The 21714-nt window shown below is 70.7% G+C and overlaps 2 protein-coding genes and 1 long non-coding RNA gene across 15 annotated transcripts in view; 1 reads left to right on the top strand and 2 right to left on the bottom strand.

The window, feature by feature from the left end:
* The first annotated feature begins 396 nt into the window (after nucleotides 1–396).
* On the top strand, nucleotides 397–21608 carry LOC123651290. Its single transcript, XR_006739912.1, has 3 exons — nucleotides 397–528; nucleotides 14633–14635; nucleotides 21596–21608. It is a non-coding gene; the product is annotated as an uncharacterized LOC123651290 (long non-coding RNA).
* On the bottom strand, nucleotides 9481–15846 carry ENDOV (endonuclease V). Of its 12 annotated transcripts, none has more exons than XM_045572299.1 (9): nucleotides 15730–15846; nucleotides 14850–15021; nucleotides 12608–12746; nucleotides 12413–12452; nucleotides 11734–11846; nucleotides 11170–11238; nucleotides 10816–10944; nucleotides 10236–10306; nucleotides 9488–9543 (listed from the first exon to the last, which is right to left on the bottom strand). In XM_045572299.1, the coding sequence occupies exons 1-9, from the start codon at nucleotides 15783–15785 to the stop codon at nucleotides 9505–9507; spliced, it is 828 nt and encodes a 275-aa protein (XP_045428255.1). In that variant the 5' UTR covers nucleotides 15786–15846; the 3' UTR covers nucleotides 9488–9504. The 12 variants fall into 12 exon arrangements, with proteins under 12 accessions (XP_045428258.1, XP_045428259.1, XP_045428255.1 ...); XM_045572295.1 differs by lacking the exon at nucleotides 9488–9543 and adding an exon at nucleotides 9562–9956 and having other exon boundaries at nucleotides 10816–10966; nucleotides 11169–11238; XM_036412340.2 differs by lacking the exon at nucleotides 9488–9543 and adding an exon at nucleotides 9565–9956.
* RNF213 (ring finger protein 213) overlaps nucleotides 16141–21714 on the bottom strand; it is a 73318-nt gene continuing 67744 nt past the window's right edge. For both annotated transcript variants that reach the window (XM_036412165.2, XM_045572239.1), the window contains exons 63-66: nucleotides 21334–21528; nucleotides 20810–20905; nucleotides 19068–19246; nucleotides 16141–17793 (exon numbers count right to left, since the gene is read on the bottom strand). In XM_036412165.2, coding sequence (XP_036268058.1) covers nucleotides 17640–17793; nucleotides 19068–19246; nucleotides 20810–20905; nucleotides 21334–21528 — 624 coding nt within the window. In that variant the 3' untranslated portion in view covers nucleotides 16141–17639. The remainder of the gene's footprint in view (nucleotides 17794–19067; nucleotides 19247–20809; nucleotides 20906–21333; nucleotides 21529–21714) is intronic.

Below are 21714 nucleotides of genomic sequence, written 5' to 3'. Positions count from 1 at the left end.
CCCCAGCCCTGCCACGGCCCTCGACGCCCTCACTGTGTTAACACGTGGCGCGGCCTGAGGGCCGGGCGGCCACAGGTCTAACCGCTCGCCCCATCGGACCGCCGCCCCCACTGACCCCGCCTTCTCAGGTCAGCCATTTCCTACCCGAGATCACGCACTGTGGGCGCCCCGCCCGGGCGGGCCTCAGATCCCACTGGAATCGTAAGCCTTCTTGCTTTTGATAACGCGGTGTTCTTTCTCTTACTGTAGAAGACAAAGTTTATTACCAAAACAAGAGTATTTTTATGAAAGAAAAGGACAAACTACAGATCCACTCAAACTATCTTCCCGCCACCACCCAGGCCCGGCCGGGGGCTCCGTGTCCCCTTCCCGTCGGCAGACCCGCTCCTTCCCGACGGCAGAGGCCCTGCCACCGGCCCCGGCCACGGCGTCTCCTGGCAGCGGGGGGAGAGGAGAGGCTGGCGCGAGGGCCATGGCCCCGGCGAGCTCGGGGCACGGGGTGTGAGTGGGCCGGAGCGCCAGGCCTGGGTCTGAGCTGAGGAGTGAGGCTGTGCGGTGTCCGCGGGAAGGGGATGGAATCCCGTGTGACCTCGCGGCAGCCGGGCTGTGGCTCCAGGCGGGGCGTGCCGTGTCCTCTCTCCCCCCTTCGTCGCGTGTCCCTGTGCGTGGCTGTCCGTGGCCCGAGTGCTGCTGGGAAGCGGGCGGCGGCGGCGGCGAGGAAGGGCCAGGACTCACCCACTGTTGTCCGATTTGCCAAAACCAAGCCCAGCAGGGCGCCCGCGGGTGCTGCCGTGTACGTGCCCGTCAGGGAGGGATCGGTGTGCCCCGTTTTCATCATCGCCGCCGCCCCGGGAAGCGCTGTCCCCGCCGGTCTCCCGCTTTCTCCCGTTTTCTGCTGAGACATGAGTTGTGAGTTTATTTTTACACAGTAAAGAGTGAAGGAAGCCATGTGTCCCTGGACTGTCTTCCCGCCGCCCGCCCGGCCTGGTGCTGCCTGCCCCCCGGCACTGGGACATGGGGACGGAGAGGCACAGGGACGGGCCTCCCACCCCCGGCTCGCACACTCAACCCCCCTCCCCGTGTGCGAGCACACGCATACACACACACGTGGACTTGCACCCTGGGTTCCGGGAGGCGCCGAGACCCTCCTGCACACCCTCTAGGGGCCTGGACGCCGCCCTGTGCTCCCAAAGGCCCGCCCGGGGCTCAGTGTGGCCCGGAGCCGGGCGGTGTGGAAACGGCGGGCGGGGGGCCTGGGCTGGGCCGGGGCCAGGGCTGCAGTGCTGTCTCTGGGAGCTGGTCCGGCAGCACCAGGCCCGGAGGCCAGGCCCCGGCTCCCACGGTGTCACGTCAGGGAGCGCGGTCTGCGGCCGACCATGCCTCGGCACCGCGGGAGCCGGTCCGCCCGCTCTGTCTGCACCGGGACTGGTGGGTGGGCCCCGGCCCCCGGCCCCCGGCCCCCGGCTCCCTGCTCCGGCTCGGCCGGCTCTGCAGAGTCTGCTCTCCAAGAAGCCCAGGCTGCCGGTGCAGTCGGAGGGACGGGAGCTCTCAGATCAGCACCCCTGCTTCCCCCGGCAGCGGGGCGGGGAGAGGCTGGGCTTCCCCGGGCCTGGACGTGGCTGCAGGTCTGGGTCCCGGGTCTAGGTCCGAGGTCCCTGGTGTGTCCGCAGCAGAGGCTGCACTGTCCTGGCCTGGGCATCTGTGCTGCCTCCACCCCCACCGTGGGCATCCGTGGCCCCTGGGGCTCAGAGCAAGGAGCCTGGACCAGGCAAAGGCCGCGCCGCCCGGGCCTGCCAAGTGGCAGCCGTCCCTGCAGGGCCGCCTGGCACAGCCCTGGCCACGGAGGCTTCCCCCGGGCGACCCCAGGCCCCTGCCTTGCCAGGCTCCGTGCCAGGCGGTGCCCGCTCAGGCTGAGGGCGGGCGGGAGGCCAGAGCTGCTGATGCCAGGCCCGGGCGAGGGAGGGTGAGGGAGGGCAGCCCCTCCCGCTGCCCGTGGTGAGGCCCGGAGTGCAGAGCCAGTAGCCGCCCTGGGGACCTGCCCCGCCCGGGCACGGGCACGGGCGCGATGAGACCTGGCCCCACGGCCTCAGGCCGGCGTCCCTCCAGGAGCAGGGGCCCTGCCCATCACCGCCAGCCCCTCAGCCACAGGCGCACCCCCCCCCCCCCGGAGAGGGGGGCGGGGGCAGGGCCGGCTGGTGCCGTGTGCGCGCGCGCGTGTGTGTGCGCGTGTACGCGCGCGTGTGTGTGTGTGTGTGCGTGTGTGTGCTTGTGCACGCATGTGTGTGTGTGTGTGTGTGTGTGTGTGTGTGTGTGTGTGTCTGACGCAGATGGACGGCGGCCGGGGCAGGAGGGCCGGGCAGGCGGGCGCGCACGGCCCTGTGGCTCCGTCCGGCGGAGGCGCGCCTCAGGGAGAAGGCACCGGCCTCAGGTCCCCCAGCCATCGGCCCGGACGGGGCAGGGGCAGGTCGCGGGGGGACGGCTGCCCCGGGGCCAGGGAGTCTGCAGGACGCCCAGGCTTGGGCGCTGGGGGCTCGGAGGCGGCTTTTCCGCGGGAGCCAGGAGCCGGGAGCTTCCTGGAAGCTCCGAGCGCCGACGGTAAATGAGCCGGGGAGCCGGCGGGCGTGCGGGGAGCAGGGCGCACTCACTCCGGAGCCGGCCACGAGCGGGGCCCTGCCCCTGGCGCGGGCTCCCCGGGCGGCCTTCCCGGGCCAGGGGCGGCCGCTCAGCGCTCCCGGGCCGGGCCCAGCCGGAGCCGCAGCCGCAGCCGCAGCCGGAGCCGGGCCGGGCCGTGACACTCCTCGTGTGGGAGGTGTTTTGCCAAATGTTCGAAAGGAAAAAATCCCCTTTTCTTAGCTTTTTTTTCTTTCTATTTTGATTATTTTTCCAGATGACTTCATTTCTAAGAAGGCTGGGGGGCGGAGGGGAGGAGGGGAGAACGGGGAGGACATGGGCCGGGAGGGATGAGCAGAAGGACTTCTGGAAGCTTCTCTGGGGCAGGAGCTCCCACCCAGGTCAGACTGGAGCGGTCCCGGAGCTCCCTCCCGCCTGCGCCGGGACCAGCAGGCCCACGAGGCCCCCCGGGAGGGAAGTGCTGCTGGACACGCGGCTCAGAGTCCCAGCAGCCGGCGCTCCGGCCCCCAGGAGTGTGGACGGGCAGACAGACACCTCTTCCCGGCTCCGGCTCCGGCTCCGGCGCCCTCCCCGCCTTCAGCACCGTCTGCTCCTCGGCCTCCGGGAGCAGCAGCTGCTCTCTGCCCAGCAGCCCTGCGCCCCGACGGGCCAGGATTACCCCCCTGGGGGCAGGCCCCTCCCCTTCGCGGCCTTGGCCCCACCTACCTCTCTGGGGCGCTGTGGCCCGGCTGTGGGTCCGGCTGTGGCCCCGGCTGTGGCCCGGCTGTGGGTCCGGCTGTGGGTCCGGCTGTGGCCCGGCTGTGGGTCCGGCTGTGGCCCGGCTGTGGGTCCGGCTGTGGGTCCGGCTGTGGGTCCGGCTGTGGTCCCGGCTGTGGGTCCGGCTGTGGGTCCGGCTGTGGCCCGGCTGTGGGTCCGGCTGTGGCCCGGCTGTGGGTCCGGCTGTGGGTCCAGCTGTGGTCCCGGCTGTGGGTCCGGCTGTGGTCCCGGCTGTGGGTCCGGCTGTGGGTCCGGCTGTGGCCCCGGCTGTGGGTCCGGCTGAGGCCCGGCTGTGGTCCGGCTGTGGGTCCGGCTGTGGGTCCGGCTGTGGGTCCGGCTGTGGCCCCGGCTGTGGGTCCGGCTGTGGCCCGGCTGTGGCCCGGCTGTGGGTCCGGCTGTGGGCCCGGCTGTGGGTCCGGCTGTGGCCCGGCTGTGGGTCCGGCTGTGGCCCGGCTGTGGGTCCGGCTGTGGCCCGGCTGTGGGTCCGGCTGTGGCCCGGCTGTGGCCCGGCTGTGGCCCGGCTGTGGGTCCGGCTGTGGGTCCGGCTGTGGCCCGGCTGTGGCCCGGCTGTGGTCCGGCTGTGGCCCGGCTGTGGTCCGGCTGTGGGTCCGGCTGTGGGTCCGGCTGTGGCCCGGCTGTGGCCCGGCTGTGGGCCCGGCTGTGGCCCGGCTGTGGGCCCGGCTGTGGGTCCGGCTGTGGCCCGGCTGTGGGTCCGGCTGTGGCCCGGCTGTGGGTCCGGCTGTGGCCCGGCTGTGGTCCGGCTGTGGTCCGGCTGTGGCCCGGTGCGGCCGTGCCCGAGAGCGGGCGGAGAGGCCCAGGCCCGGTGGCTCCGGAGATGCTGCCCGCGTGGGGGTGGCCGCCCCTTCCAGGCCGCGGGGGGGGGGCCGGGGGGCTCGGAGGCTGGGGAGCCGTGTGGTCCGGGGAGCACCCGAGCCCGGCCCCGTCTGCCGCACCGGCCGTCGCTCTCACTCCCGGCCCCGCTCCTGGGCGCCAGGTGAGGCTCATCCTCATCGGGAGATGGGCAGCCCCTCCCCCCTTCCCCCCCGCCCCCGGGGCTGGGCTGGGCGTGTCTCCTGGAGAGCCCGGCGCCCCTCTGCGCGCGTGTACACACACACACACACACACACACACACACACACACACAATCTGTCAGCTCCCGCCTGAGCGCCCTGCCCGCCTCCCCCCTCGCCCCCTCCCGTTCGCGCAGGAGGCGGAAACTAGAGGAACCGGAGTTGGGTCGTTAGCCTCCAGGTGTTACTCCCTCTGCTTGGGCCACTGGCTGGAGGCCCGTCAGGCCCTCCTGGAGCTGCAAGGGAGTCGGGACGGGGCACAGCTCCGCCTTGGTGGGGGGAGTGAGGCAGGGACACGTGGCCACGCAGCCACCCGGAGCCTGTGGCAGCTGCTGAGCCGGAGGCAGCGGCTGGGCCTGCCTGGCGTGGGCACGGAGCCTGCGTCTCCCACCTGCCTCTCTCCCGGCGCCACCCCACCAGGAGGACCTCACCCCGCACCTGCACCGGCCGGGTCCCGGAAGGCCGCCTCTGAGGCCCGGGGGCAGGTCACCTGAGGGGCCGGAGCAGGCGGCGGGGGCGGAGGGAAGGGTGGCGGGCGGGAAGGAAAGCCTGGGCAGAGCCCAGCCGCCAGCCGGGCCCCTCCCGCCTAACGGGCGGAGGCTCTCCCTGCTGCTGGGCCGGCCCCGGAGCCGCGCTGAGAGCCGGGGCCCCCGCACCAACGTTGCGAACGGGAAGGCCGGGGCTGCCCAGGCCTCTCTGTGCCGTGAGGCTCTCCGGGGCGTCTGTGGCCCATGCCCTCCCGGCCCTCCCACGGTCCAGGGTCCCGGGGGCCGGGTCCAGGCGGGCCTCCGCCAGCACCCTGCCCGGAGCCGGCCCCCACGACCTGCCGACCGCAGCTGGTCCCGGAGGCTGCCGGCTGCGGTGACCTGCCCGGCACGCGCCACCCCAGCCCTCGCCCACGTGCCCGCGGCTCTGGCAGGCAGCTGGCATCCCGCCCGCCCTCGTGCCCTGGCGGGCGGCCTCTGCCAGCTGAGGACGGAGGCCGTCCGGGAGGCGCAGGGCCCGGAGGGGACGGCGCCCGAACCCAGGCCCCCGTCTCCCCTCTTCCCCAGCAGCCGCTGCCTCTCGGCCCCCACGCTCCCGGGAGGCTCCTATGGCTCCGTCCCCCGCACACACTGAGCTCACTGGCGGCCATCTGCCGGCAGCAGCGACACCTCCGTGCACAGCGGTGCCGGTGCCGGTGCAGACGCCCGCGGAGGCCGACGGGAGCCCAGCCAGCAGCCGCGGGGCTCACACAGCTCAGAGGGGGGTGGGGTGTGGGTGGGGGTGTGGGTGGGCTGGGCCCCCGGTCTAGGCCAGGCCAGGGTGCTGGGCTCCCGCGGTCTGGAAGCAGCCAGGCAGGATTCTGCAGCTCCCTGGGAAGGTCCAAAGTGGGGGTGCTGCTGGAGCCCCCCCGTGCCCCTCCCCACAGACAGGCCCCAGGTCTGCCATGCTCCTAGGACACCTGCAGGCTCTGGGAAGCGGCCGCAGCTCCAGCCCCTCCACCGGGCAGGCCCCGGGCCGGGCTGCTGCCCCCTGCAGTGCACACCCTGCAGTGCACACCCTTCACGGCGGCTCCCCGCCCGCTGGGCCACCCCAGCCCAGGCTCCCTCCGCCCGTCTCGAAGTTTCTTGACCATGGAGGCAGGTGGCGAGCAGGGGGCCTGGGGCTGGCCGCCTGGAGGTGGGCCACAGGCGCTGGGCCCCTGACCCTCCCGGGATGCGTGCGGCTGCCAGCGAAGGGCCTCGTTCCATGGCAGCAGCCCGAGCCCTGGGAAGAGGAGGGGCTGCTGGCTGGCGGCAGCGGGAGGGCCCCCGAAGGGGGTCTGGCAGGGCCTGGCTGGGGGTGCTGCCCCTGCAGTGCACACCTCGTCCGCCCGCAGCTCAGAGCAGGAGCTGGCTCAGCCGGAGCCTGTGGTCTGGCTGACGGAGGTGGCTTTGGATTCTCGGAAGAAAGAGCATTTCTATGGTCCCGGCCGGGAGCTAGCGCCCCCCGGAGAGCGGCGAGGGGACGGGTCACGTGGCCTCAGAGGACCCCTGAGCTGAGAGCCCCAAGCCAGGAAGCCAGGCCTGAGCCCCGAGCCTCTGCCTCGGTTCCCCCTCCCAGCGCCCCAGCGCCACGCACACACACACACACACACACACACGCACACACGCTGTGCACGCCCCCGGCCGCCTCTGCTCTCACATGTTGTGTTTGTTTTGCTCCAGTAGGACTGAGCGGGACACGCTGCTCTCACATCGGCAGCTCCCCCCCCCCCCCGCCCCCCCGAGCTGCCATATGTCCGTGCCATCAGCAAGCAGCAGGCTCGGCGGCTGCCAGTCACCCTCCCCGGAGGCAGGGGTGGGCTCGCAGGGAGGGCAGCTCTGTCGGGCGCGGGCCCCGCGCTGAGCTCTGGGGTCTGCACTGGGCACCGCCCGCTCCCGCCACAGTCCCGGGATGGACTGCCCCATTCTGCAGGGGGGAAACTGAGGCTCAGACGCTTTGAGAAACTGTCTCCAAGTCTCACAGCTCAGGTCTGAGTTCACTGCCTCCCCCTGGGCCTGGCCCCGCCCCCGCTCCCCCTGGGCCCACCCCCTCCCTCCCCCGTTCCCCCACCCCCCTCCCCCACCCACCCCGCCCCGGGCCCGCAGTTAGCGGTCCCTCTTGGCTGCCAAGGAGGAGGGTATGCGGCCGCAGACTCGGTCCCCACATGTGCCTCCCAGGCTGGCCGTGATGGACACGGACAGAGGGGGCTGCGGGGGAGCCAGGGGGAGCGCCCGGGGACTGCAGTGGCCGCTCCGCCCCCCGCTCCGCTGCCCGCTCCCCGCCGGCCCCCACCCCCGCCGGCTGGGCCCAGCGGCCACCCTGCACCAGGCTCAGGTACCGGCTGCCCACACGGAGGGCCAGCTGACACTGACACTGCCCTACTGGCCCTGAGCCACCTTCACGGAGACCGTGGCGTATGCCAACCGGACCCTCGCCCTCGGCGTCTGTGCCCACAGCAGGACGGGCAGCTCATCACGGAGCCTGGTCCCGGTGCCGCCCGGGGAGAAGCCGGACACGGATGGGCTGGGGGAGGCGGTGCTTCCGGCCTCAGGGATGGGCGTCCGGGCGTGGGCAGTGCTGACCGCCACGAGGGACCCTGCCCGCGCGCTCCAGCCCAGCAGTGGCCAGTCCGGCCCACCAGCCAGAACGGGCGGGCGGAGGGAGGGGCCTGCACACGCCCAGCTGCCCGGGGCGGGGCTGGGGGGCGGGGTGGTCGGGGAGTGAAGCCCATTCTCCCAGCCCCACAGGCTTCAGCACCACGGACGGCGGTCCCTCATGCCTACCCCCCTCCTGCCTCAGAGGACAGCGCCCGGGGGGCCCCCACCCCGCTGGACCCTCACGTCACCACACGGGACCGTGCGGCCCACGTGGAGCCGCTGGCGGGCGCCGCGGTGCCTGAGGCTCAGAAACCAGACCGAAGCCGCTTCCCGGGGCCGCGGGCGCTGGCCCGGGGCGGCCGGGGGGCCGGCTCTCGCGCAGGAGCCACCAGAGGACACGGCGCGGGCGAGGGCATGGGTGTGCCGGCGGCTCTGTGCCAGTGACCTGCCGCCTCCGGGGTGAGCGCGGAGCGGGGCGGCTGGGGTCAGGGCCCGAGGGCGGGGCCAGCGGGACGGCGCGATGGCTGGGTGGGGGTCCCGCTCCGAGCACCCAGCGCGGCCCGCAGACGCAGGGACCTTCGCGAAGCCGCCCGGCCTCCCGGGCGGTGACCTGGACGGCGCCCTCGATCCATCATCCCGACACCTCGCGCCTGGTCCCCGGGCGGGCGGTCCGTTTGGGGTCAGTGCAGCCCGTGCCCGGGCCGCTAATTACCACCAGCCGGGCCGGCCGGGCAGGCAGCAGGGCAGGACCCACCCCACTCAGCAGCACCGATTCCCTTTAGGGACCCTCCCGGAGGCAGGGGAGCAGGCCGGGGGGGCGGGGGGGGGGAGCGCAGCCGGGACTGGGCCAGGCCCTGGAGGGCTGGGACCCCCGAGCCCGAGGGGGTGTGATCGAAGGGACCGATGTTTGTGGCCGGAGGGGTGCAGCGGGGAGGGTCCTTGGGACAGCGAGGCCCTGGGTGTCCCCATGCCGGACTGTCGAGGGGAGGGGGCAGGCGGGGGTCCCGAGGCGAGGGGCCTGGGGCAGTGGGTGTGCTTGCGGGAGCCCCTGGGAATGGGGGAGACTGGGTGGGACACGGCACCGGCCGAGCCGCCATCTTTGGACCGGCTGAATTATTAAGGGCTCAGGCTATTCCGGGCTCGGGCAGTGTGGTCTGAGACGGACAGCGTCTCGGCTCTATTTTTAAGTTCTGCGGGAAGAGCCAGGCGCCACCCGGCCCCCGGGCCCTCTGGACGGGTCTGGGTGAGGGCAGGGCAGAGCAGAGGGCGAGCGTGTGGGCAGCACCTGCCGCTGAAGGCCCTCCCTCCTGCAGCCCGGGGTCTGTCTCCTGCGACGCCGCCCGCAGGTCCAGACCCACCTGGCCCCTCCGGGGCTCCTGGCCCCCTCCTGCTCGACCCCCGTGACCCCCCTCCCGCACTGTCAGGCCGAGACCTGTGCCCTCCCCACTTCCCCCCGCACCACCAGGCCCAGGTCTGTGGGCCCTCCATCCCCCAGTGGGTCTCCCCCGGAGCTGTAGCTGGAACTCCGGTCCCTTTAAGGTCAGGACCCTCCAGCCTCCTCGTCAGGCTTAACCCTCACACCGGCCGGAGCCACGGAACCCGGTCAGACCCCTCCCACCCGCGCGGGCCACGCCGTCGCCACCCGCTCGGGGGGCCCCGGGGGCTGCTGTGACGGCACCCGGAGCTCAACCCGAACAGCCGGCGGCGGATGCACCAGGGCCGACGGGCAGAGCTGTAACACCGCGCCCGCCAGCTGCTGTGAGCGCGGTTATTGTTTCAAAATCTATTTTTATTGATTTCAGAGAGGAAGGGAGAAACATCAGTGATGAGCATCATGGATCGGCTGCCTCCTGCACGCCCCCCACTGGGAATCAGGCTCGAAACCCAGGCCTGTGCCCTGACCGGGAATCAAACTGTAACTTCCTGGTTTCATAGGCGGATGCTCAACCACTGAGCCACACTGGCCAGACCCACGTGGGCACTTTTAGAACAAAGCAGACTCCCGGGACCCCTGGGAAAGCCCCGGCCTGGGTCTGTGCTGAGGGCTCCGCATCACCGGGCTGCCAGGCCCCGTGCCGAGACGGCGGACGGACGGACCGGCGGGGACAGCACAGCCACGGGAGCGGGCGCCCGGCCGTGTCCCAGTCGGAGCGGAGCGCGCCGCCGGCTGCCGGGCCGGTCCCGCCCACGGAGGCGCCGGGCGGACTGGCGGGCGGGCGGCTCTCTCAGGGCGTGGCTGGCTCCGCACCGGCTCTGGTCCTACTGCTCCTGGGCGCCTGGGGCTGGGGCTTCGGCGGGGGTGCTGGGGCCGGGGCTGTGGGCCGCGGGAGCCCTGTCCTCACCCGAGGGGCCTCCGGGGCCTCCCGTGGGCCGCGCCTTTGGCCTCTGAGCCCTGCTGGTGCGGACATGGAGGGGCAGCATCCACCCAGATGGCCGGCCTGCCCTGGGAGCCGGGGGAGGGGCGCCCAGACCAGAGACCAGGCTCCCCGAGCCGCTCCTCACTGCCCGGCCGCTTCCCGCCCTGCCCGAGGGGGCCGCACGCCCGGAGGCTCCCCGCGGACCCAGCAGCTAGGCATCCCCGCGCCTGCCGCACGCCGGGAGCCCAGGCTCAGAGCAGAGGACGGAGCCATGCTCTGCACCCCAGCTGAGGACGCTGGTGCAGCCTTGCGCTCACCTCTCCCGCCCGGGGGCGGGGGGCGGGGCGCCCAGGGTCCTGCGGATGAAGTCTCGGGAGCGGATGTCGGCCTGAGGAGAGGGGTGCGAGAGGCGCTGGGTCCCCAGCTGGCCTCTGGGAAAGCTCTCCCGCCACCTGCTCCCCCAGAAAGCCGGGGGACGCGGCCTAAGGTGGGATCCAGGTCCCCGTTTCAGCTGCAGCCACTCGGCTCCCCTGGCTTCGCAGCCAACAGCACCCTTAGGTGGAGCGGCCTGAGCCAAGGTCCCTGGGAAACCCCTTCCCCGAGGGCCCAGCCGCGCCCGGGCCCCAGGCCTCTCCAGTGGGAGCGGCAGGCGGACGTGCGGAGGACGGTCGGGAGCAGTTCCCGTCCCACAGCGGTGGGGCAGGACAGGCCCCTGGAGCAGGGCCACCACCGCACCCAGGAGCGCTCCCAGCCACGGAGCTAGGCCCTCAGTGGGGGCTGTGCTGCCACCTGGAGGCCGCTCCGCATGCTGCAGCCAGGGGCCCGGGCCCGGGAAGGGGTGGTGGCCCGGGCGCGGGGGCAGAGGCGGAGCCGGGCCTGGGTGAGCCGCCCACCCACCTGGCGCACGGGCTCTGGGACCCGGAACCGGCAGCAGCTGCGGGTCAGGCGCACGGCCGTCTCCAGGCTCATCTTGTGGCCCACGGAGATGTAGAGCGGCTTGGAGCTGCCGTCGTGGCTCCGAAGGGCCTGGGGCGGGAGGGGGTCAGGGAGGGGTCAGGCCTGGGGCGGGAGGGGGTCAGGGAGGGAGGCCTGGGGCCGGAGGGGGTCGGGGGCTGTCCTGGGTGCAGGAGGGACCTGGGGGGTCAGTGCCCGGGGACGGGTGGGCCGCTCTGCCGGCTGCGCCAGCCAGGGGGGGGGTGCAGGCCGTGGTGCTGACCTGGGGCCCTGCTGCCCGTCCCCGGGGGCACTCACCCGGCCCAGCACGGCCCCGGAGCGGCCGGTCAGCGGGAAGGAGTCGCCGCCGGCGCGCAGGAGGCGGATCTGGGGAACAGGACACGGTCCCTTCACAGCCGGAGCGGCGGGCGGGCCCGGAGCACCGGGAGCGACCTGCCCGGCGAGGGCCCTGGCGGCCCTCGGAGCGCGGCCCCCTCCCGGCTCAGGGCGAAGGCGGCACCGCGCTGGAGGCTGCTCCTGCCACGGCCTTCGCTCCTGCCAGGAACCTGGCATGTCTGCTTCTACCCGAGGACGGTCCTGGGGGCGGCCGTGGCCCCTGGGAAGGCGGGGTCCCTGCCCACGGCCCACGCAGACGCAGGGCTGCCCCCAGCGAGACGCGTGCCGACCCGGCGCCTTCCCAGAGGGAGCCAGTGCCGCCCGCGGTCTCGTCCCCCCGGCCCCCCTCCCCGTCCTGGTGCTGCCCAGGGCAGAGCACGGAGAGGCCGGGCGGGGAGCTGGGAGAGGGGGCTGCGAAGTCCCCGCACCCACAGGGAGACGGGGTGCTCCTGAGCCTCAGCAGGGACGGGGGTGGGGGGGGCACACCTGGTCCTGGTGCAGGGCGTCCTTCTCCAGCCCGTCCACCTGCAGCAGCTTCTTGGCCACCCCGACGCAGGGCAGGTCTGTGAGGACGCCCAGGTGGCAGGCCACCCCGAAGCCTGGGGGGGGGGGGGGGGCAATGAGCCAAGCGGGGCAGGGGCGGCAGGGGCCTCGAGCTGAGGGACGGACTCCAGGCCCCCCTGACCCGTGGCCCCTCCCCCTGCCTCCCCTCTGTGGCCACCTCAGCCTCTGGGTCTCTGCCCGACGGTTCCCCTGACACTCGGGGCCTTGCCAGGTGGCCCAGTTGCTGTGCTGGGATCCCTGTCAGGCAGGCCCGAGGGTCCCGGGCCGGCCTCCAGGATGGTGTGCTCCCCACTCTGCCGCCCGACCCCCCCACTTCCAATCTGAGGGTGAAGCAGCCCAGGCCCCCACCCTCCCCGCTCTCTGACCGAGTCCCAGCGTCGGGGGCACGCTGCCCGGTTCAGGGCCAGCACCTCAGGCTGCAGGAGGCCACCAGTGGGACAGGCGGCTGAGCTCGGCCGTGGGGCAGGCGGGACGGGGTGAAGGGAAGGGACTTTCTGGCGGGTCCCAACAAGAGACAAAGGAGTTGCCAGCGCCCAGCTGGGGTGCACGCAGGCAACCTGAGCCCCCCAGCCCTCCCGCCACCTCTCGGGAGCAGGATCACCTCGGGGGTGGAGCACCCCGTTTCCATCCACCAGGAGGACCTGGAAGAGCCACGGGGAAGGGCGGTCAGTGGTGCTGCCATGGCCGGGTGGTCTGGGGGCAGGAGGCCCAGGCTTTGAGGTCCTCCCCCGCCCTCCGGGCAGAGCGCCTCCTCCAGGAAGCGCCAGGCGTCCCACGCAGGCGGGCCCCGGGGCACCTGCCTGGGGCGCGAGGCTGGGCGCCTCCTCCCGCAGCCGCCGCACGGCATCTGCCAGGAAGGGCGCCTCCCGGAAGGCCAGGAAGCCGGACAGGTAGGGGGCCGTCAGGTGGACCAGGCGGCTGTCCTCATACAGCACCTGTGCGGGAGCCAGTCCGGCCGCTGCCTTCGGCTGGGGATCCCTCCTCTGCAGCCCCCCCCCTCGCCACGCCCCTCCCTGCCTCACTGTCCGGGAGGCGAGCGCCCTGTGGGTGGGCTGGGGAGGCGACCTGTGAGCCGGAGCCCAGGCCGATGGGGAGGCCCAGGGGACAAGGGCAGGTGGGAGAGTGGGGACAGGGGCTGGGCAACGGCAGTCAGGGCTCCCGGATGGACAGCACACAGCCCCGTCACTCCTGGTCAGCACGGTGCCGGACCTGCTCCCGCACAGGGACCCTGCACCGGGGCTGAGGGCCTGCATGTCCTCCAGGCTCCAATAACCCTGCCCGGTCAGCCATCACTGCCCCTCCGCCCCATGCCGGCCCCGGCAACCACGGCCCTCGGCCTGAGGATTTGCCCACGGAGGCTGCAGATCTCGCCCGCGTTGGGGGCCACGGGCCACTTTCCCAAGACCCCCGGCTAGCCTGAGCCCACAGGCAGCTGACTGCGGGCAGCAGCAGGCCCCGTGCCCGTGCTGGGTGACCAGAGGACACGGGATGAGGCCCCCGAGCGCCTCGGTCAGGGGGAGACACATGGAGGCGGGGCCGGCAACCCAGCACCGAGGACAGCTGCCCGGCATGGCCCGAGATCGAGGCAGCGGAGATGGGGTGATGGAACACGGGACGGGTCTGGGGAAGCCAGAATCCCGAGGCTGACGCATCTATGGCGGGCGTGCGGGTGTGCCTGCTGCTCCGGGCGCATGGCCTCAGCTCAGCTCAGCTCCGGGCGCAGGTGCTCTCCGTCCACGGGAGGAAAGGGGGCGGAGCCTGGGGCGAAGGGGGCGGGGCAGAGCCAGGTGGGCAGCCAGGCAGCCCGTGCCCTTCCCCCAGGCCAAGCTCCACACTGACCAGGGCTCTGAGGGCAGCCTTGGCCGCTGCCCACCTCAGCACAGAGCAGGTGCGGGCACACTCCTGCTGGGTTCTGACTGAGGCGGGAGGGCGCGGCCTGCGGGAGGCGGAGGGCAGGGGGGAAGCCCTCCCCTCGCTCTTCCTTAGCCACGGCTCCCTGAGCTGGGCCTGCAGATCCTCCGCTCATCCCCTCCTTCCCGCAGCCACTCCCGTCTTCTCTCCAGGGCCGGGAGCTCGGAGCCCAGGCCGTGGCTGGGGGACAGGACCACACGGCAGGTGGGACAGGCTAATCCCATTCCAGAGAGAGAGAGAGAGAGAGAGAGAGAGACAGAGAGACAGAGAGAGAAAAGAGGGGGTGCTGGGAGCAACTCCTGGTCTTGTGGGATGAGGGGCGTCACCAGAGAACCTCAGAGAGGGGGAGGATGCTCCCGGACAGGAAGCGTCGCAGCGAAGGGCAGGCAGCGGGCAGCGGGGTCCGCCTGGGGGGTCCAGAGTCCTCGGAGGGGGCGGAGAGGGAATGGCTGAGCTGAGGTCAGACAGTGAGGGGCCTTCGCCCCGTGTCAGCAAGCGGAGGCACCAGCAGGGTCTCACGTGGACGGGTGTGCCCTGACCACACTTGCTTTTTAGGAAACAGCTCTGCTGGCAGCAGGGGCCCAGCGAAGACCCTGCGTTCACCGGCAGGAGGGCGGGCGCGCGCGGCGGGGATGGACAGGGGGACTGGGGCCAGCCAGCGGGAGGATGCAGAAAGAAACGCTGGAAATGGAGCCAGTGGCCCGGCCGGCCGGCGCGGCTCAGCAGTTGAGTGCCAACCTATGAACCAGGAGGTCACGGTTCGATTCCCGCCCTGCGCATGTGCTCAGGTGGCGGGCGTGATCTCTAGTTGGGAGGTACAGGAGGCAGCCGATCAGATTCTCATCATTGCTGTTTCGACCTCTCCCTCGCTCTTTGAAATCAATAAAAACATGTTTTTAAATGGAGCCAGTCTGTGACGGAGGGGAGTGGTCTGGGAAGACAGATTTCCAGCTTGGGCAACTTGGGATGTGTCCCTGCGGGTCACTGAGAAAGGGAGTCTAAGATGTCTCCTCGTTTTTGTCGCAGACCCCCCAACCTATTAACGAAATCCTACAAAACACCGTGTTCCCGTCCCCGAGCCCAGCGGGGCTGCCTGGCCAGCACCGCCTGCCCGGCCCCACCGTTACCTCCAGCTCAGGGTAGCTGAGCACCACGAGAGAGGCGCAGGCTCTGACACTGTCGCCCTTCACGAAGGACACGTCCACGCCCCCGACCCTCTGCAGCCCCGCGAAGGCGGGGTCCCGCTGCCACGCCTCGGTGTCCTGGTCCACCACGCGGGCCTTCAGCAGGGCTTGCTCCCTGAGGGCGGACCCGTGCAGCGGGCAGTCGGGCTCCGCCCCTCCGGGCGCCCCGCCCCTGAGACTACCTCGCCCCTGATGCCCCGCCCCCTGATGCCCCGCCCCTCCACTCCCCCTGATGCCCCGCCCCCGCTTCCCCGCCCACCCGCCCCTCCGGCCGCCCCGCCCCTGAGACTACCTCGCCCCCTGATGCCCCGCCCCCTCCGGCCGCCCCCGCCCCTGAGACTACCTCGCCCCCTGATGCCCCGCCCCCTCCGGCCGCCCCCGCCCCTGAGACTACCTAGCCCCCTGATGCCCCGCTCCCGCCGTTGCCCCGCCCCTCCACTCCACCTGATGCCCCGCCCCTCCACTCCACCTGATGCCCCGCCCCTCAACTCCCCCTGATGCCCCGCCCCTCCGGCCGCCCCGCCCCTGATGCCCCGCCCCCGCTGCCCCGCTGCCCCGCCCCTCCGGCCGCCCCGCCCCTGAGACTACCTCGCCCCCTGATGCCCCGCCCCCTCCGGCCGCCCCCGCCCCCTCTCCGCGACCCGGACGCGCGGGAAACGCGCGCCGCCGCCCCGCCCACTCAGTTCCCGAAGGCCCTTGGGTCCCGCTCCCGAAGCCGGCCGGTGACCCGCCGCCCCAAAGCCGGGGACCCCGAGGTTGGCGGGGCCGCGGGGGGCGGCATCGCTTCAGCCCTAAGGTCTTGCTCGTTCCCCGGCTTCATTACCGTTTCCAGAGCGACAGGGTTTCCTCGGGCGGCGGCCCAATCGCTTCCTGGGCCATGGCACAGCCCGACGTCCCTTCCGCGTGCGTCACTTCCGGTTTCCTGTGGAGGCGCTTGGTGGGGCCGCCTGGGGCGGGGCTCGGCGGACGGCGCCGCCTGGTGGCTGGAGGGCGCACGGGGCGCCGGCCTCGCGTGGACCGCCCCGCCCCGCCCCGCCCCGCGGAGGGAGGCGGCCGTGGGGCTCGGGGCCCGGCGGGAACGTCACACGGACCCACAGATGCACCGGAGAGCCCCGCGCTGGCCGCCAGGGACAGCAGGAAGCGTAGACTTTCATTTGCAAAGGAACGGGGCGGGGCAGGCAGGAGTGGTGAAGGGGCCGTATGTTTGTTTTTTAATCTCACCGCTGGCTCTTTCCCATTGACTTGTTAGAAAGAGTGGGGCGAGGAGAGAGACATGGATTGGTTGCTTCCCATAAGCGCCTCCCAGGGTGGAGCCCTTGATTCCCGGCAGGAGGTTCTAACCACTGAGCCACCGGCCAGGGCAAGAACCCACCCGCTGCTCAGACATCCTGGGCCCTGCCCCATCTCCTGGCGCCCAGGCTGCTGCAGCCCTCCCTCCCGCAGGGAGCCGTAGCACCGCCCACCTCTGCTGTTTCCGGGTGCGACTCGCCCTGAACCCCGTGGCGGGCACCTGCCTTCACCAGGCTTCAGTCCCAGTGTCTGCCGGGACGTTCCCAGGGGAGGGCACAGTCCTTTGCGAGCCGGACTCCTGCCCAGGCCAGGGCTGGAGGGCACCCTCTGAGGCCCAGGCTCCTGCTTCGGGCAGCGCAGCCCCTGCCGTCCTCCTGCCCGAGGGCTTCACCCTCGTGCTGAGCCGGGCTCCGTTTCCCCGGGATGGGCAGCTCTAGAGCGAGCAGAGCCCGCCCCCAGCGAGTGGAGGGCGCCGGCCGAAGGCAGGGCCTGCCCCTCAGAGGACTCTGGCTTGATCCAAACCCACGTTTATTAAACAAACTTACATTTGTGTGTGCTGGGCCAGAGGCAAACCAGACAGTGCTGGGCAATGGCAGTTAAGGCTTTGAAAGCACAGCGTACAAAGTCTTAATAAAACCCTTCATAAAAGTGGGGAGAAAGCCCTGCCCCGGCCCCCAGAGGAGGAGGGCCTTCGGCTCCTGCGTGGCGCCGTGAGGAGCCTGCGTGGCGCCGATGGCCACCATGGCGGCGTCACTCCAGGCCTGGGGGATCCAGGAGCTGCTAGTGCATGGAACCCCCTTCCCTGACTGAAGTGGCCCCCACCCCCGGGTGCGGACGGCATGGAGGGCCTTTGCAGGATCCGAGGGCCGAGTGCGGGCAGAGGAGGGCGGCTGGGTCACTGCCCGCTCACCAAGCACCGGAGTGGCCACGCGGGGCACCTGCAGCCGGTGGGGGCCGAGGGCGGAGCCGGCTCTTGCCGTGTGGCTCTCATCCCCACGGGCCCGCCTGCGAGCTGGGGCCTCCCTCGCTCCTGGAATGTGCACGAAGGTCTTTCCCTGAGTTGTCCACGGCTGTGGCTGTGGCCGTGGCCGTGGGTGCCGGGCCCCCCGGAGTGGGAAGTAGTCCTGAGGCCCCTGGCACCTCACTTCCAGTGACAGCAGGACGAGGGCAGGGCAGGGACCAGAGTCCTCGGGCACTTTTCTGGAAACTTCACGGCCTCGTGTCCTTCCTGAGTCTGCTTATGCCTCGGCTGAGACCGCAGGGACCGAGGTCACCGGGGTCCCGCTGACCGGGCAGAGCGCCGGGCAGTGCTCCCCCAGCGGTGCCAGGCTGCAGCCGGAGCCACGCCGCACCGACACCGTGCATTCCCAGTTTCAAAGCCCAGGTCTGCTCCTTCCTCGGACGGACGGACAGACGAGGACACGGAGCCCCTGAGGGTGGGCTCTATCTCGTCTGCCGGGCCCGCTTCAGCACAGCCGCCGTTTTCCACGCAGAGACGCAGTGGCAGAGCAGTATGTCCTCCGGGAACTGAGCCTCCATCTCGGGGGGGATGTCGCCTTCTTTCGTCTCCATGTAACTGACTAGGGTGTCTCTCAGGCTGGAAGACCAAGGGACAGAGCGGCACTTAGACCAGACTGCAGACGCCCTCAGGCCCTCCATCATCGGCCCCTCCTTCATCCGTCCCCTCCATCCGCGGCTCCCCTCTCCTGCAACCAGGAAGTGGGGGTCACCCACAGGCCACCCTCGGCGAGTGGGTCCGTGGGGACCAGGAGCCCGGCCTGAGGTTCTAGTGCGCCCGCCTCCCACGTGTGTGACGTGACCTGCCACACAGACGGCAGAGCCTGCGTCGTGTGAAAAAGCACCGTGGGGCCCAGGAGCGGGCTCCTGTCTCTACACCAAGTCCAGAAACTCAGCATCACTGTCAGACCTCAGAGGGAGGGGAGCGAGGGTGGGGAAAAGGAGGAGTGATCAACTAAAGGACTTGTGTGCATGCATACGGGCCTAACCAGTGGCCACAGACAACAGGGGGGTAGGGGTATACGTGGGGAGGGGTTTGGGATGGGAATGGGGGATTCAGACAAATTTGTGATACCTTAATCAATAAAGAAATTTAAAAATAATAATAATTTTTTAAAAATCTGGCATGGCCCTGGCCATATGTGTCAGTGGCTCGGAGCATCGTCCCAGGTGCCGGAAGGTCTTGGGTTCGATCCCCAGTCAGGGCACATATCCAGGCTGAGGGCTTGATCCCCAACTGGGGTGTGTAGAGAGGCAACCGATTGATGTTTCTCTCTCATCTCCCTTCTTCTCCCTCCCTCCCTCTCTAAAATAAATAAATAAATAAATAAATAAATAAATAAATAAAATCAACAAATACTCTCAGTTGAGAATTTTTAAAACTTCACAGATACCAGTGCACACAGGTCTACCCACACACATAACGGGAAATGAGTTAGAGTGTGGGGCGGGGGCTAACGGGCTCCATGGGAACAGGGACATCTGTAATATTTTCAACAGTAAAGACAAATTCTCAAATCGAATCCATCAGGGAAGCAGAGGAAGGGAACAGCAGCAGCAGACAGGTAGCAGGAGAGCTGACGTCAGTCAGCCGGTACTGGGCTCGGTGACTTTGAAAAGGCCCAGCAGAGCAGGCGGGAGCCCCCGCGGGGCCATGGGTAGCAATGCCATCGCCGCGGGCCACGTGGGTTAGCCACTTCACAGCTTCATCAACGCCCAGCGCCTGGCAGGGCCAGACCAGGGACTCTGCGGGCCTGCTCCGCCCGCCCGGGCGGACACCAGCCTGCACCGGAGACGCCCCCCAGCGTCCGCGGGGAAGCAGGGGCAGCACCCGGCTGCAGGAGCGGCGCCTACCTCCAGTCGGCCTTGAAGTCAGCCTCGGTGAGGGGGTTCTTCAGCTTCAGCAGGATCATCTCGTGCAGCTCCAGGAGGAAGACGTCCAGGCAGCTCTGGTTCAGGAACGCGCGCAGGTGCTTGGCGCTTCTGGGGCTGAGCCGCTCCTGGTACTTGGCGCTGATCTCCCTGAAGGGCTCCTGCAGCCGAGGACGCTCAGGGGAGGCCGGGGAGGAGGATGGGAGGGAGGAGGATGGGGAGGAGGATGGGAGGGAGGAGGCCGGGGAGGAGGATGGGGAGGGAGGAGGCCGGGGAGGAGGATGGGGAGGAGGATGGGAGGGAGGAGGCCGGGGAGGAGGATGGGAGGGAGGAGGCCGGGGAGGAGGATGGAGAGGGAGGAGGATGGGGAGGAGGATGGGAGGGAGGAGGATAGGAGGGAGGAGGCTAGGAGGGAGAAGGATGGGGAGGAGGATGGGGAGGGAGGAGGCTGGAGAGGGAGGAGGCCGGGGAGGAGGATGGGGAGGAGGATGGGAGGGAGGAGGATAGGAGGGAGAAGGATGGGGAGAAGGATGGGGAGGAGGATGGGGAGGGAGGAGGCTGGAGAGGGAGGAGGCCGGGGAGGAGGATGGGGAGGGAGAGGCCGGGGAGGATGGGGAGGAGGATGGGAGGGAGGAGGATGGGGAGGAGGATGGGGAGGGAGGTGGCCCGGGAGGAGGATGGGAGGGAGGAGGCCGGGGAGGAGGATGGGGAGGGAGGAGGCCGGGGAGGAGGATGGGGAAAGAGGTGGCCTGGGAGGAGGATGGGAGGGAGGAGGATGGGGAGGAGGATGGGGAGGGAGGAGGCCGGGGAGGAGGATGGGGAGGGAGGAGGCCGGGGAGGAGGATGGGAGGGAGGAGGATGGGGAGGAGGATGGGAGGGAGGAGGATGGGGAGGGAGGAGGCCGGGAGGAGGAGGATGGGAGGGAGGAGGCCGGGGAGGAGGATGGGGAGGAGGATGGGGGGGGAGGAGGATGGGGAGGAGGATGGGGAGGGAGGAGGCCGGGGAGGAGGATGGGGAGGGAGGAGGCCTGGGAGGAGGATGGTAGGGAGGAGGATGGTAGGGAGGAGGATCGGGAGGAGGATGGGGAGGGAGGAGGCCGGGGAGGAGGATGTGGAGGGAGGAGGCCGGGGAGGAGGATGGGAGGAAGGAGGATGGGAAGGAGGATGGGGGGGAGGAGGATGGGGAGGAGGATGAGGAGGGAGGAGGCCGGGGAGGAGGATGGGAGGGAGGAGGATAGGAGGGAGGAGGATAGGAGGGAGAAGGATGGGGAGGAGGATTGGGAGGGAGGATGCCGGGGAGGACGGGGTGGAGGAGGGCGGATGCCCGGGGAGGAGGAATGGGGATGGAGAGGAGGCCGGGGAGGAGGATGGGGAGGGAGGAGGCTAGGAGGGAGAAGGAAGGGGAGGAGGATGGGGAGGGAGGAGGCCGGGGAGGAGGCTGGAGAGGGAGGAGGCCGGGGAGGAGGATGGGGAGGGAGGAGGCCGGGGAGGAGGATGGGAGGGAGGAGGATGGGGAGGAGGATGGGGAGGAGGATGGGAGGGAGGAGGATAGGAGGGAGAAGGATGGGGAGGAGGATGGAGAGGGAGGAGGCCAGGGAGGGAGGAGGCTGGGGAGGGGGGAGGCTGGGGAGGAGGATGGGGAGGAGGATGGAGAGGGAGGAGGCCGGGGGGGGGGAGGAGGCTGCGGAGGGGGAAGGGAGCCACAGGGCTAGGAGACGGACTTACCTTCTGCAGGCGCAACAGCTGTTCAGACTTGTGTGCAGAGAGAAGCTGCCAGAGTGCGATGATGTGGCGGAGCCGACACGGGTGCAGGTGCAGGGCCTGGGAGGAGGGGGCTCAGGACGCGGCACTCAGAGTGCATCTGGCTTTCCTCCAGTCCCGCCTTTCCACTCACACCCCCACCACCCCCACATCCCCACCACCCGCGCCTCCGCTCATACCCCCACCACCCGCTCACACCCCCACCACCCGCTCCTCCGCTCACACCCCCACCACCTCCGTCTCTGCTCACAACCCCACCAACCGCGCCTCTGCTCACACCCCCACCACCCGCTCACACCCCCACCACCCGCTCCTCCGCTCACACCCCCACCACCTCCGTCTCTGCTCACAACCCCACTACCCGCTCACACCCCCACCAACCGCGTCTCTGCTCACACCCCCACCACCCGCTCCTCCGCTCACACCCCCACCACCCGCTCCGTGTACTCACACCCCCTCTAGCACCCGCTCCGTGTGCTCACACCCACCTTGGCCACCTGCTCGGTCTGGTCGCCCATGCGCAGCTTGTCCTGCAGGTACACGGTCAGGTCCATGTCCGGGTCCTCGCCCGCCGTGCTCAGAAACCCCAGCGTGACTTCCACGAGGGACAGAGCTTCGCAGGCGTCGCTGTAGGACTGCAGCTGCCCGCCCAGGGCGCTGGCGGCCGCGTGGGGCAGGGGGCTCTGGAAACGGGAAGCAGCTCGGGGTGAGACAGCTGACCTTCACGCCAAGGTCGCCCCCCGGGGCCAGCGCTGTGACCTGTGCTCCTCAGGATCGGCTGTTTCCCAGACACAGGTGGGGCTCACCGGACCCTCAGAGCCACTGTGAGCATGTGCACACGGACCCATGCACACGCCACACATGCATAC

Source organism: Pipistrellus kuhlii, unplaced genomic scaffold, assembly GCF_014108245.1.
Source record: "Pipistrellus kuhlii isolate mPipKuh1 unplaced genomic scaffold, mPipKuh1.p scaffold_m20_p_44, whole genome shotgun sequence".
Taxonomy (NCBI): domain Eukaryota; kingdom Metazoa; phylum Chordata; class Mammalia; order Chiroptera; family Vespertilionidae; genus Pipistrellus; species Pipistrellus kuhlii.
Note: the sequence above shows the minus strand (reverse complement) of the source record. Positions and strands in the feature narration are given on the sequence as shown.

Bases quoted from the DNA above. Each gene is read 5' to 3' on its own strand.
- ENDOV (XM_045572295.1), bottom strand. From the start codon at position 15,785: ATGGCCCAGGAAGCGATTGGGCCGCCGCCCGAGGAAACCCTGTCGCTC. The intron at 15,022-15,729 runs GTAATGAAGCCG...GTCCGCCCTCAG, and splicing joins ACCCTGTCGCTCTGGAAACG to GGAGCAAGCCCTGCTGAAGG. The intron at 11,847-12,412 runs GTGATCCTGCTC...CCCCCCCCCCAG, and splicing joins CGGGGTGCTCCACCCCCGAG to GCTTCGGGGTGGCCTGCCAC.